The sequence below is a fragment of the Scyliorhinus torazame genome, chromosome 6 (genome assembly GCF_047496885.1).
Source record: "Scyliorhinus torazame isolate Kashiwa2021f chromosome 6, sScyTor2.1, whole genome shotgun sequence".
NCBI classification, from domain to species: Eukaryota; Metazoa; Chordata; class Chondrichthyes; order Carcharhiniformes; family Scyliorhinidae; genus Scyliorhinus; species Scyliorhinus torazame.
The window spans coordinates 53,320,160-53,333,990 of NC_092712.1; the positions used below are offsets into that span (position 1 = coordinate 53,320,160).

Genomic DNA, 13,831 nt, shown 5'->3' on the forward strand with positions numbered 1-13,831 from the left:
TGGGTGCCTAGAACTCGCTACCGGAGGAGGTGGTGGAAGCAGGGACGATAGTGACATTTAAGGGGCATCTTGACAAATACATGAATAGGATGGGAATAGAGGGACACGGACCCAGGAAGTGTAGAAGATTGTAGTTTAGTCGGGCAGCATGGTCGGCACGGGCTTGGATGCCGAAGGGCCTGTTCCTGTGCTGTACATTTCTTTGTTCTTTGTTCACACCACCTCGTCCGCCAGCAGTCCCACATCCAGCCGCCACAACGGGCGTTGGCCCCTCTCCTCTCCCAGCTCCAGTTCCACCCAGTGTGGGGCATGGTCCGAAACGGCTATAGCCGAATACTCCGTCCCCCCCACCCTTGGGATGAGCGCCCTACCCAGAACAAAGAAATCTATCCGGGAGTAGGCTTTGTGTACATGGGAGAAGAAAGAAAATTCCCTGGCCTGCGGCCTTGCAAACCGCCATGGGTCCACTCCCCCCATCTGATCCATAAACCCCCTAAGTACCTTGGCCGCCGCCGGGCTCTTTCCAGTCCTTGATTTGGAGCGGTCTAGTGCTGGATCCAACACTGTATTGAAGTCCCCTCCCATTAGCAGGCCTCCTATCTCCAGGTCCGGAATGCGCCCCAACATGCGCTTCATGAATCCTGCATCATCCCAGTTCGGGGCGTATATGTTTACCAACACCACCCACATCCCTTGCAGCCTACCGCTCACCATTACATATCGCCCTCCATTGTCCGCTACAATAGTCTTGGCCTCAAATGACACCCGCTTTCCCACCAATATTGCCACCCCTCTATTCTTCGCGTCTAGTCCCAAGTGGAATACCTGTCCTACCCATCTCTTTCTTAGCCTGACCTGGTCAGCCACCTTCAGATGTGTCTCTTGGAGCATGGCCACGTCCGCCTTCAGTCCCTTTAAGTGCGCGAACACTCGAGCCCTCTTCACCGGCCCATTCAGGCCCCTCACATTCCACGTTATCAGCCGGATTGGAGGAGCTCTCACCCCCCCCATGCCCCGCCGACTAGCCATCTCCTTTTCTGGGCCAGTCCAGTGTCCACGCCTCCCTCACCCTCCAGTCCTCCAGAGGGGGGATCCACGTCCCGACCACCTCTTCTGTGTCCCATTCCCTTTCGGCCAGTGCAGCAGCAACCCTTCCCCCCCCACTCCCCTCCCCCCGCTAGACACCTGTCTAGCTTTTTTGCTCCCCCCATGTCACTCACGTAAGTCAGCTGACGCCTGCTGACCCCGGCTTCCCCCGCTGTCCCATTGACCTCCCCTCGTGGGTGTCTCCCAATCCATATGCATTCCTTTGTTCCCCTACCCGCCTTTCTTCCCGCGCGCGGGAAAACACCCCGCGCTTTCCAAAGCCCGCTCCGCCCCCTCTGGCGCAGCTCCTGTCGCGGTCTTGTCTCTCTCCTCCAGCCCATGTAACATTTCCTGCGCGTGATTGACCCCCTATGTACAACACACATCAAACCCCAAAACATCCCCCCCACCCTCACAAACCTTCAGATAGAGTCCAACTTTTCGGCTTGTACAAAGGTCCACGCCTCTTCAGGCGTTTCGGAGTAATAGTGTTGGCCCTTGTATGTGACCCACAGTCGCGCTGGCTACAGCATTCCGAATTTTACTTCTTTCCGGTTCAACGCAGCTTTGGCCCGGTTGAAACCCGCTCTCCGCTTTGCAACCTCCGTGCTCCAGTCCGGGTATATTTGGATCTCTGCATTGTCCCACTTACTGCTCCGCTCCTTCTTGGCCCATCTCAGGACCCACTCTCTGTCCGTGAACCGGTGGAACCTCACCACCATCGCCCTTGGCGGCTCATTTGCCTGGGGCTTCTTCGCCAGCACCCAATGTGCCCCGTCCAACTCCAGCGGCCTCGAAGTGGCCTTCGTGCCCATCATCGCCTCGAGCATCGTGCCCGCGTATGCCCCGACATCAGCCCCCTCCACTCCCTCAGGGAGACCCAGGATTCGCAGATTCTTTCTCCTCGACCTGTTCTCCAGGTCTTCGAGTCTTCCCGCCCACCTCTTGTGTAGCGCCTCGTTCTGCTCCACTCTCACCGCCATGCCCACGAGTTTGTCCTCGTTCTGACTGACTCTTTTCTGTACCTCCTGGATCTTAGCTTCGTGGACCTTCTGGGTGATCCCGAGTCCTTCAATTGCCGAAAGCATAGGCGCCAACATCTCCTTGTGCATCTCCTCGCGCTGCTCCTCGAAGCAGCGCTTGATGAACTCCTGCAGCTCCCCTTTGTCCCTGGCCGCCGCCATTTTGTTTTCTTTCCCTCGCTTCTCCCGTTGCTCCAGTGCCGCTCCTTTGGCCGTTACACTTCTGGTCCTTTTAAAAAGTCTATGGAAACTCCTGAAAAAGGTCTGAGAGTCAGTTCCAGACGGGAGCTGCCGAATGCGCGACCTACTCCTCCATGGCCGCCACCGGAAGCCTCGTCCCTGATTCTTCAATGGCCTTGGTAGATCTTTTCACAGTTGTTCCCTCTGCTGCTAGAATTCACCTTTGATAGAGTCAAGTCAGATTGCAGCTTTAAGCTTGCCCTTCCCCCGCCTGCATGCTGGAAGAGGCTTTTGTCTAAACCTGCAGCTCAAGCCAAATCTTTTACTGTTTCTGCCGGGTCTGGTAGCCAAAAGACATAACATTCCTGGGGGACACTGTCAGGGGATTGCTGCAGTCTTCTTGCCACACCGGGAAATGTCAAACAAATGCCGTTGGGGCCCTGTAAAAGAGCCCAAAAGTCTGTTCCAAGCGGGAGCTACCGAATATGCGACCTAGCTCTGCATAGCCACACCCGGAAGTCGATCTTAAATATTCTTGAGGTGCTCAGTAACATGTCTGCTTCCTTTACCATTGCTTCTGTAAAATGTGAAGCACAACACATTGGACATTTGTAGAGGACTGTGAATTTGTGAGCAGAGGTTCCAGAGAACAATTGATTCTGCAGTTTACTAAAACTACTTATGACCATGTCCTTGATAATCCCATCCTGTCAGGAGGGTTGCCGTGGTATCCTGGCCAATATTTCCTCATCACACAGCAACACTTGTGTCAAAATTATCTCCTTGCTGTTTGTGGGACATGGCTGAAGACAAATTGACTGTCACATTTGTCTGCACAAGTACTGAGTTGAATCTGAAAGTGTTTGGGGTACGTGTGACTTTATGCAATAATTGCCTGGATTCAGGATTCAAATGTTTTCTGAATGATTAAATCCACAATCTGTTCCTCAACTAAGATATGGCGCACAGGTGGGGCACCCACTGGCCAAACAATCTTAAGAAAAACATTCTTGGCTCTATTGGCAGTTTGGAACCTAATCATCTGAACAGCACTACCCACTATGGAGTGAGACACACCCAATGTGTTCCAAGTTCTTGGATTACTGGGATCCATTCACCAGTGCATTTGAGGTGTGGACCTGGATCACGAATACACTCAGAAATATCTCATCTTGAAATACTCAACAAAAATGATCAATTCCATATGGGCAGTTTGGAGGGATATCAACAAAAGGATTTGCATTTGCATCAAAGGTCTTTCCAACACGGAAGTGTTTTTATTTATTCTTTCATGGGATGAGAGCATTGGCAGCAGGATCATTGAATATTTTTAGATTGAATTAGATAGCTTCTTGATTGACAATGGAGTCAAAGGATATGTATGGGGGTAGGAAGGAAAATGGAGTTGAGGTCACAATCCGATCAGCTATACCATGGGGCAGCACGGTGGCGCAGTGGGTTAGCACTGCGGCCTCATGGCGCCGAGGTCCCAGGTTCGATCCCGGCTCTGGGTCACTGTCCGTGTGGAGTTTGCACATTCTCCCCGTGTTTGCGTGGGTTTCGCCCTCACAACCCAAAAATTTGCAAGCTAGGCGGATTGGCAACGCTAAATTGGCCCTTAATTGGAAAAAATGAATTGGGTACTCTAAATTTAAAAAAAAGATCAGCTATACCATTGAATGGTCTAGCAGGCTCGAGGGGCTGAATAGCCTACCCCGGCTCCTATTTCATATGTTTGTATGCATGTTGCTGATAAGGCCAGCATTTGATGCCCATATACAATTGCCCTCGAGAAGGTGGTGGTGAGACGCTGCCTTGAACCACTGCAGTCCAAGTGACGTGGGGTCCAGTGGCTGTTGTTATGAAGGGAGTTCCAGGATTTTGACCCAGCTTATGCTGTCACTTAAAAGGGTTGTAAAAATTTATTAGCAGTAAAACAACTTCCCCAAACCAATGCATGGTATGTGTGTTTACCCTGGGGAAACCTAATCTAATAATGTTTGTGTGCCACAGCGCAGAGGTGCTTGAATGGGGGTGGAGATGTGACATTACATAGTATTTGCAGCACAAATGGGATCAAGCTGACTGGCCTATGCAGCTTTTTATGCTCCTCATAAGCCTCACCCATTCTCCTTCATCTAACGCCATCAGTATAATTACAAGTCGATAAAACATATGTGGTTTTGCACCAATGACTCATAAAGCAAGGCACTAATGTTGAACTTAAGGGCAGGCTTGTCCCAACATGTGGCTCACGGGGCACTATTTGGCCAGCCAGACCTTCCTATCTAGCCCACTGACCCCGTATTCAAAATACCGGTATGTGAAGGCAAAAGATTCGGCAAGGAGTTGCTCTTCCAGTGAGAGCCAGCCTCTCTCCCATGTTTGCTGTTGACTTTCTCACTAATGAGCCGATTAGCAGAAAACGTGGGACAGAACCAGTCTCTGATTGGAGGGCAACTACCTGCAGCGTGAGGCCAGGAAAAACAGAATGACAGCAGCGGCAGGTCTGCTGGGGAGGGAGGGAAGGAATGCGCGCATGGCTCCCAGATCAGTGTTTCCACTCACCCCACAAACCAACACATTCATGCTCACACAGTGAACGGTAGCAAGCCGGACAAACATAATTTGACCGTCTCTTACACTCATGGTCACCTTCATTATTATTTTTTAAATGATCGATTTGTTGTGTTGACATTTTTGCGCAGTAAGTTGTTTCTTTACTTAACATCAACATTTTATTGAAGTTCATGTTTGATGTTAGAACCATAGAAATCTTGCAGTGCAGAAAGAGGCCATTTGGTCCATTGGGTGCACCGACCCACTGAAAGGGCACCCTACCTTGGTCCATTCCCCCACATTATCCCCATAACGCCATAACCTCATCTAGCCTGCAGATCTTTGGACACTAAGGGGCAATTTAGCATGGCCAGTTCACCTAACCTGCACTTCTTTGGACTGTGGGAGGAAACCGAAACCCATGTAGGCGCAGGAATAAAGTGCAAACTCCACACCGGCAATGACCCAAGGCAGGAATTGAACCCGGGTCCCTGGCACTATGAGGCAGCAGTGCTAACCACTTCACCACCATGTCGCTCTGTTGCACCAAACTTTATCTTCATTAAATTTGCTGACCTGCCTCTTGGTAAGGAAGAAACTGAAATATGGCCCCTTGGTATGAAATGGCGAGCAAACCCGTTGTAGGATATCTACTGTTGAGCTTTAACAGATGAAGTGTGTTGTTCACTTCTTTAGAAATCTAACAATCTTCCTGAGATGCATGTTTTCTTCATGCCGTAAGAAAAAGGCTTGCAATAACATGCTACCTTTTATGACCATGGGCAGGAATTCCCTGCTAAATCTGAATGGTTGTTCCTCCATTTTCAGTACATTGGGCCGAGTATGCAAAATAAACTTGAATCAACAGCACGATATTAAGTAGTACTTGCCATGCAGATCTCTTTCAGAAATTGTGTTTACATTGTTCAAAGCATCTGCACAATCTCAATTTCAAATTGACAATCCACTGGGTCTTAAACCTTCTCTTGAACAATAGAGATTAAGATTTAAGCAGAGCAATTTGAAGAATTATGCTTGTACATTTGCTTTTAAATTCTCAAATATCGTTCTAAAGGTAAGTTGTTTTTCACAGTTAAGTTGACATAGTACAGTTACAATCAACATTTCACATATTGACTGATGCAGAAGTGATTTGCGACTCGCAACTATAGATCTTGAATAGCCAGAGACAATGGCCTCTGTTATGTGTTGCAAAAGGTGGATGAGTTGGAGGAGTTCATTGATCACATCTACAACACCACAGAGGGAATCGGGTTCAGTGGTACTAATCTTGCCTCTGAGTCACAGTCAAAGTCTCCCACTCCAGATACGTGCGCGCATAATGTTGATTCGCATTTACTGGGCTGCAGCAACATACCTGAAAATCTGTTGTCTTTATTTTGCATGTGACTCCAGAGCCACAGCAATGTGGGTGACTTAACTGTCCCCTGAAATGGCCTAGCAAGCAGAGAAGACTGCAAATGCTCTCTGGGTTATCTGAGCATAGAAGGAGGTGAGGTGAAACTGGAGAGACTCAGTAACTGAATCAAGAAATACAGGAGTGGAACCAAGGCAGCATTATAATGGAAAAGAATCATTGTGGTGAAATAATGGATAAATTAATGGTCTAAATCTGCAGAGCAGTTAGCACTTGAAGGAGGGAGAATGTAGTCAAATGAAATATAATTGGTTTCTAATGTGCTCGCGCCTTCAAGGTAGCTCTGGCCATTTTCAGAAAATACTACAGATCCTAGAAATCTGAAACCAAATCTTAGAATGCTGGAAGGCAAGTTGGACAGCATTTGTAAAAGGGGGCAAATTGACATAGTTTCCGGTCTGTGACCCTTCAGTGAAAGTGGTATTTGGTTGGTTCTGTTTGGTCACATTTGGTGCCCGCAATCTCTTGATCCTCCATTGACCAAACACTCCCTCCCTAACAATATTGTGGGAGTACCTAGGCCACCACATGGACTGCAGCGGTTCAAGAAGGTAACTTACCACACCTTCCCGAGGGCAATTAGGGATGGGCAATGAATGCTGCCATAGCCAATGAAGCTTGCATTCCTTAAATTAATTTTTTAAAATGTTGATTCATTGTTTAACTGGAAAATTGGTGTTTATTATATGGAATCTAAATTGTATACACAATACTAGAGTGAAAAAACAGATTATTCTGCCCATCCAGTCTTCATGACGTTTTTCTCCAAGATCCACTTAGTTTAATCCTGCTCATTTCTCTGGATATTCTTCAATTGCAATAGTTCTTGGGATCTATCAGTCAGTTGGTAGTGTTCTGATTTTGAAGTAGAAAATAATCCTTTGTACCATTGATTTAAATGCTTTGGACAGTAATTTGTTAGTGTAACAAATAATGTTTGTATTTCTTTAGAACTTTCTGATGAAGCGAAGGCAGCATTGCGTGAGTTTGAGGAGACAGAACGGCAACGAAAACAGGGGAAACGAGGGCGAAGAGGAGGAGGGCCTGCAGCTAACTTTCCTTTTTGTGATCAAAGGAGAGATGGTGGTAGGAGGAGAGACCAACGGCCACCCTTGATGCAAGTGCCGCCATCACTGCAGGTAACTATCATGACTTTTAACTTGTTTGTATTTTTGTTTTCTTCATTAGAAACTGTTCTGTCAGTTTAGTGATTGTGCAAGTGGAGGTTGACAGTGTTGAGGAACAGCCAGTGATTGCATCCAGCCTGCCTGCCTGAGTGCAGTCAGGTAATTTGTCTTTCCTCATTACCTGTTCAGTCATGATTTCTGTACCTTGTGGAGACTATGGTGTTCCGTGTATCATCATCAGATTTTGGGTGCTGCTCATCTGTTTTTCATTTTTATAAAACCTGGAGAGTTTTCACTGCCTACAATTATTTTTCATTAAGAGCTTTAGAAATCAGTGTGCAGTCAAAAAATTCTGGAAAACAGGGAAAGGAGAAGAAAATCTGGATCTGGACATATACTGTAATTGTACAAATGAAAAGCTAGTTTAAACCTGAAATCATAGTAATGCGTAGCTTGTATTGCCAACATGTCGTAATAATCCAGCTAAAGATGAGAACATCTACCTATTTCCTGATCTTTCTTTCCTCCTGTGCTCAGAATATTGGCAGTTTTTTAAAGTAAGCACCAGCTGCAAATGTTGTATATGTTTGTGTTTTACTTGTGTGATATCATTGTCAAGAAAACTTGGACATTGTACCTCTGCTTCATTGCAAAGAATGTGAATATTGGATTTCATTTCCAGTTTTTGACTATATATTTATTTGCCAGTATTCTCACTCTGCATGTGAAACAACAAATGGTAGTGTTTTAAGTAGCCTAGACGTGAGCATAAAAGTACAAAGATTTAAAAATTAAACGAGTAGTTTACACAGAGGGTGATGAGTATCTGGAACACATTGCCTGGCAAATGGATTTCAATCAGGAAGTTCACGGTCCAATAAAAAATAGATCCGAGTCTGAATTAAATGGTGAAAAATTAATAACAATGAAGATCCAAAGAATTTAGGGTGTACACAGTTTACTGGAATGTAGTAGTCACGTGCAGTAAATAACCAAACAGGCTAATAGAATGGTAGCCGTTGTAACCTTGCAGGGCTAGAATATAAAGGGGCGGAGGTTCTGCTACAGTTACGTAAAACTCTGATTAGACCGCAACTGGAGTTTTGTGTACAGTTCTGGGCACCGTACCGCACCATTGAAAGCATTTATTTGCCTTGAAAACGTGCAGGCAGATTCATCACAATGTTACCAGGGCTTCCAAAGATTAGATCGAGGAGATATTTCATTAACTAGATTTGTATTCCCTGACGTATTGAGGGTTAAGGAGATTTTGAGAAGAATTCATAGAGTAGATGTGGCAACTTTTTTTTTTCTGCTAGCAAAGGGCCCTTAAATCAGGCAGACAATTCAGGAGGGACGTCAGGAAAAACTTGTCACACGGTGGTAGCAGTGTGAAATTTGTACCATTGTAAGCATTAGCTGTTAGTTCAATTGATGTTTTAAAATCTGAGACTGACAGATTTTTGCTGGATAAGGATATTGATATGGGAAAGGATATCCTGATGAAGCGACAACATGGGACTACTTGAATGCTAACTGCAGAAACAACATGCGATAGATAGTACAAAGTGATCTCACAGCCAACGATCAAAATTTAGCTCTACAGCCCTGCCACACCTAGCCATGAATGGCAGTGAGCAATGAAACAACTAACCAGATGAGGGAGCTGCACAAGTATCCCCATCCACAATGATGGGGAATCCCAGCAACCATCTTCAGCCAGAACAGAGGAAACTACAGCACAGGAACAGGCCCTTCGGCCCTCGAAGTCTGCACTGCCGGCTTGAACTAAAACCGCCTATTCTTCCGGGAACCACATCCCTCTATACCCATCCTTTTCATGTATTTGTCAAGAAACTCCTCAAAAGTCACTATCATATTTGTTTCCTCTACCTCCCAGGCAATGCGTTCCAGACACTCATCACCCTCGGTGTAAAAAATTTGCCTTGCATATCTCCTCCAAACCTTCCCGCTCGCACCTACCTATTTCCCCATGTAATTGACTTTTCCATTCTGGGAAAAAGCATCTGACTATCCATTCTGTCCATGCCACTCATTTTGTAAACCTCCATCAGGTCACCCTTGAAGTTACAGGAGAGAACACTCTGGTTAGTTTGTACAGGAGACCTCAGACTTTTCGGCACCAGTGAGAGAGATGGGCTGGGATTTGGTTTGATTGATTGGCTGGGGACCAAGGAATTCACCCAAAATGCTGCTGATTGGATCCTGCCCCAGTGGAATGTTTTGCAGAGCCCCAAGGAGTTTCAGCTTGACTCCTGGACACGAAAACAAGGACCTGTTTTTTCTCCCCCTCCAGTAAGGCTGAGAGTGCTGTATTCCTGCCAGTACAGAGGCCTGAATGAATCTACAGTAAAAACCTTGAACTAAAAGCCAAGTTTAAACAGGATAAGGTGTGAAAGCGCCCAACTGAAACAAAAACTCCTTTTCTCTGTTGCTTATTTTTTTTGTTACCCCTTTCTCCCACTCTGTTTTTGTCTGTCTTGTGTGTGTGTGTGTGCGCGTAGAAGATGGGCGGCAAGTTGAAGCGGGGAATTCGAAATTAGATAATAGTTAACCAGTTGCATGTTTCATTATAGTTCTTGTTATAAATAAACGGGCAATTGTGTTGATAAGCTTACAAAACTGGTAACTAATTGCGATGCCAAGAGCCAAGGACTTTGGGTATTTTTCTAAGAATTATTGTTTAATTCACTTTGTGTTGTGACTTTGTGTCACGCGGGACTGGAATTGTCCCGGGGTGTCGTAACAACCCAAGTCAAATTGTTGCAGTACAGCATTAGCATCGCGCTGACAACGTGGAAACTTGCCGTGGTATGTCATGTACAAAAAGCAGAACAAATTCAAACTGGCCAATTACTACCCAATCAGTCTACTCTTGGTCATCAGAAAAGTGATGAAATGGGTCCTCAACAGTGCCATCGAGCGCCACTTTCTCAATACCATTTGCAACTCAGATACTGAAGCAGCCAGTATCCATATGCAGCATGACAATTCAGATTGGTGCTGATAAGTGGTAAATAAAATCTGTTCCCCTCATGTGCCAAGCAAGGACTATCCCCAACAAGATAGAATCTAAATTCTTCCCATGACATTCATAGAAATATAGAAAGTAGGATGTTTTAGGCCCTGGGGATTTATCAGCCTTCAATCCGATCAATTTCCCCAACACCATTTTTCTGCTAATATTGATCTCCTTCAGTTCCCCCCTCTCACTAAACCCTGCGTTCCTCAACATTTCTGGTATCTGATTTATGTTCTCATTTGCGAATACAGAAGCAAAGTATGTGTTACTTACAGAATATACTTACAGAAACATTTACAGCAAGTTTTTATGTTCCCTGCTAACTTACTCGTACTCTATTTTCTCTTTCTTAATCAATCCCTTGGTCCTTCTTTGCTGGATTCTAAACTGCTCCCAATCCTCAGACCTGTTATTCTCTTGACCAATTTGTATGCTTTTTCCTTGGTCGAATACAATCTCTAATTTCCCTTGTAAGCCATGGATTGGCCAACTTTCCCGTTTTGCTTTTGTGCCAGACAGGAATAAACATTGCCTATCCACTGTCACCCCTTTACGTAACATTCCCCAATCGATCAAAGCCAACTTGAGCCTCACATCATCGCAGTTTCCTTTATTAAGATTCAGGCCCCTAGTCTCAGAATCAACTACTTTACACTCCATCTTGATGAAGAATTCTGTCATATTATGGCTGCTCATCCCCAAGGGATCTCGCACAACTAGATTGCCAATTATTCCATTCTCATTACACAGTACGCAGTTTAGGATGGCCTGTTGGCTCAATGGTTCCTCAACGTATTGGTCCAGAAAATCATCCTGTATACACTCCCTGAATTCCTCCTGTATGGCATTGTGGCTAATTTGATTTGTCCAACCTATATGCAGATTAAAATCGCTCATAATTACAGATGTTCCTTTGTCGCATCCACCTCAAATTTCCTGTTTAATGTCATTCCCAAAATCCCTACTGCAGTTTGGGGGTCTATATCTGTCGCCACTAATGTTTTTTTTGCCCCATGGTGTTTCTCAGCTCTACCCATATAGATCACAAATTTTTAGAGCGTCACTACTGCATTAAATTCCTCTTTAACCAGCACTGCCACTTCACCGCCTTTTCATCTTGTCTGTCCTTCCAAAATGTTGAATACCCCTGGATTTTCAGTTCCCATCCCTACTCACCCTGCAGTCATGTCTCCGTAATCCTGATTATATCATACCCGTTCACGTCTTGTTGCACGATTAGTTCATCCGCTTTATTGCGAATGCTCCGCACGTTATGACACACCGCCTTTATGCTTGTCTTCTTAACATGTCTCGCTTCCAATATTTTTCAATGTGGCCCTGTTTCAATCTGGCCCTTGGTTTTTCTGCCTATCACTTTTCTTATTCCCCTTTCTGTCTTTTGTTTTTGTCCTTGTTTTCTCCTCCTCTGACACGTTGCACAAGTTCCAACCCCCATGCCATTTTCGTTTAAATCCTACCAAGCCACTGTACCAAATTCTCCCCCTGGGCCGTCAGTCCTGGTCCTGCCCAGGTGTAACCCTTCCAGTTTCTACTGGTCCCTCCTCCCCCAGAACCGGTCCCAATGCCCCAGGAATTTGAATCCCTTCGCCTTGCACCATCTCTTCAGCCACGTATTCATCCGATATATCCTACTATTTCTACTCTGGCTAGCATGTGGCACTGCTAGTAATCCTGAGATCACTATCTTGAGGTCCGACTTCTCAACTTTCTTCCTAATTCCCTATATTTTGCCTTCAGGACCTCATCCCTTTTTTTGTTTCACCTATGTCATTGGTACTGACGTGTACCATGACCACTGGCTATTCACCCTCCCCCTCTGGAATGTCCTGCAACCGCTCCGAGACATCTTTGACCCTAATACCAGGGAGGCAACGTACCATCCTGGTGTCTCGCTTGTGGCCACAGAAACGCTTATCTATTTCCCTTCCAACTGAATCCCCCATAACTATTGCATTCCCATAATGTATTGCATAAAATTCAAAAGAATGAGACTTGCTTATTTTGGATAGGTGAAGAGAAGGTTACTTTTAACATGTTGGATTTACAAAAACGTAAATGCTCTGCACACGAGGAAGGTCCCAAGATTTGATTGTCTGGCCATGATTCCTGTTTTGGTTTGCCATCCAGCAATGGATATATATGTGTGAAAAGTTGTTGAACATCTCTGATACTCTTTTCAATCACATAGCTGGAGACTACTTTTCAGATCATTAATAGCCACTTCAAATGAGGGATCAGAGTTACTATGAAGTTTGCTGAACATTTGGTATTAGGCAAGATGCCACGAGCAATACTGAAGTCCATGCTTTTTTTTGTGATTGAGTATGTAAGAAGAACATTGTTTTCTTTGAATCGTGTGGCAGGTTCTACTGAATCACTGGAATGAACAGAAGTTTTGTTTTAACATTTTGTATGTGGGACAGCAGCTGTGTCAGTTCAGTTTGACTTCAGTACTGCACTGTCGTTGGTATAGCTTAGTCTCGTCTTGGAGTAATACTTCAGCGTACAATTTTCTAGTCAGAGGGGAGAGTGCTGTAGACGGAGCCAGGTTGACTCTTGCTCCAGTGAGCTGCTGATTGCATTGCAATCAAAAACACTCAAATGAACAATTAAATTAAAATTATACCATTCACAAGAATGCATGAGTGATTTAAAATCTGACTGAAATTGCTTCCGAGTTATAATGAAGGAACCAACATAAGCAAACTAGACCATTTTATGAGGGGTAAATGTAGTCTCTGTTGCACACCTTGAGTTGCTGTGGGAAGTCATCAGAAATTATGTTCATGTATTCTTTTTTTTCCTTAATATTTGAATTGTAATAAACTACTTGGCATCATGTAATGCATAAAATTACATTTTTATTGAACATAAAGATCTTTCCTTAACTTTTTGGTTAGTCGAAAAATGAAGATGAGCTATTTCTTTTCCCAGAATCCTCGTATGGCAATGAATTCTACAGAGCATCTGCCTGGTAGAGGTAATTTACAACAGAGACGACAACCACCGCCTCTTCTGATACCCCAGCGACATCCTCCCACATCTCAAATGTCCAGTTGTGCACCACAGCAACCAGAACAGCAGCAGCAGCAGCAGCAAGAGCAGCAAAACTCGGAAACTACTTCCATTGGTTTGAATTCAACAGTAATCCCAGCACAGCAACCGAAGAACATTCATATAAACCCTCATTTCCGGGGTCCAGTGGTTACACCTGTGCAAGGTTAGAACTGCAAACGTTGGTGTAAATTCAGCTTTCTGGGAGGTAATCACCTCCCTGTGGGTATGTTTTTTCCTCTCCTGTCCTGAAGACAGTAATTTGTTCAGTGGTGCACTGTGTGAATACCAGGGTTCTTAG

The 13,831-nt window shown here is 45.1% G+C and overlaps 1 protein-coding gene across 2 annotated transcripts in view; it reads left to right on the top strand.

Annotated features, from left to right (window-relative positions):
* The window catches only part of rbm33a (RNA binding motif protein 33a), a 342,024-nt gene that overhangs the window by 197,564 nt on the left and 130,629 nt on the right, over window positions 1-13,831 (top strand). For both annotated transcript variants that reach the window (XM_072508201.1, XM_072508202.1), the window contains 2 exons: window positions 7,237-7,424; window positions 13,411-13,696. In XM_072508201.1, coding sequence (XP_072364302.1) covers window positions 7,237-7,424; window positions 13,411-13,696 — 474 coding nt within the window. The remainder of the gene's footprint in view (window positions 1-7,236; window positions 7,425-13,410; window positions 13,697-13,831) is intronic.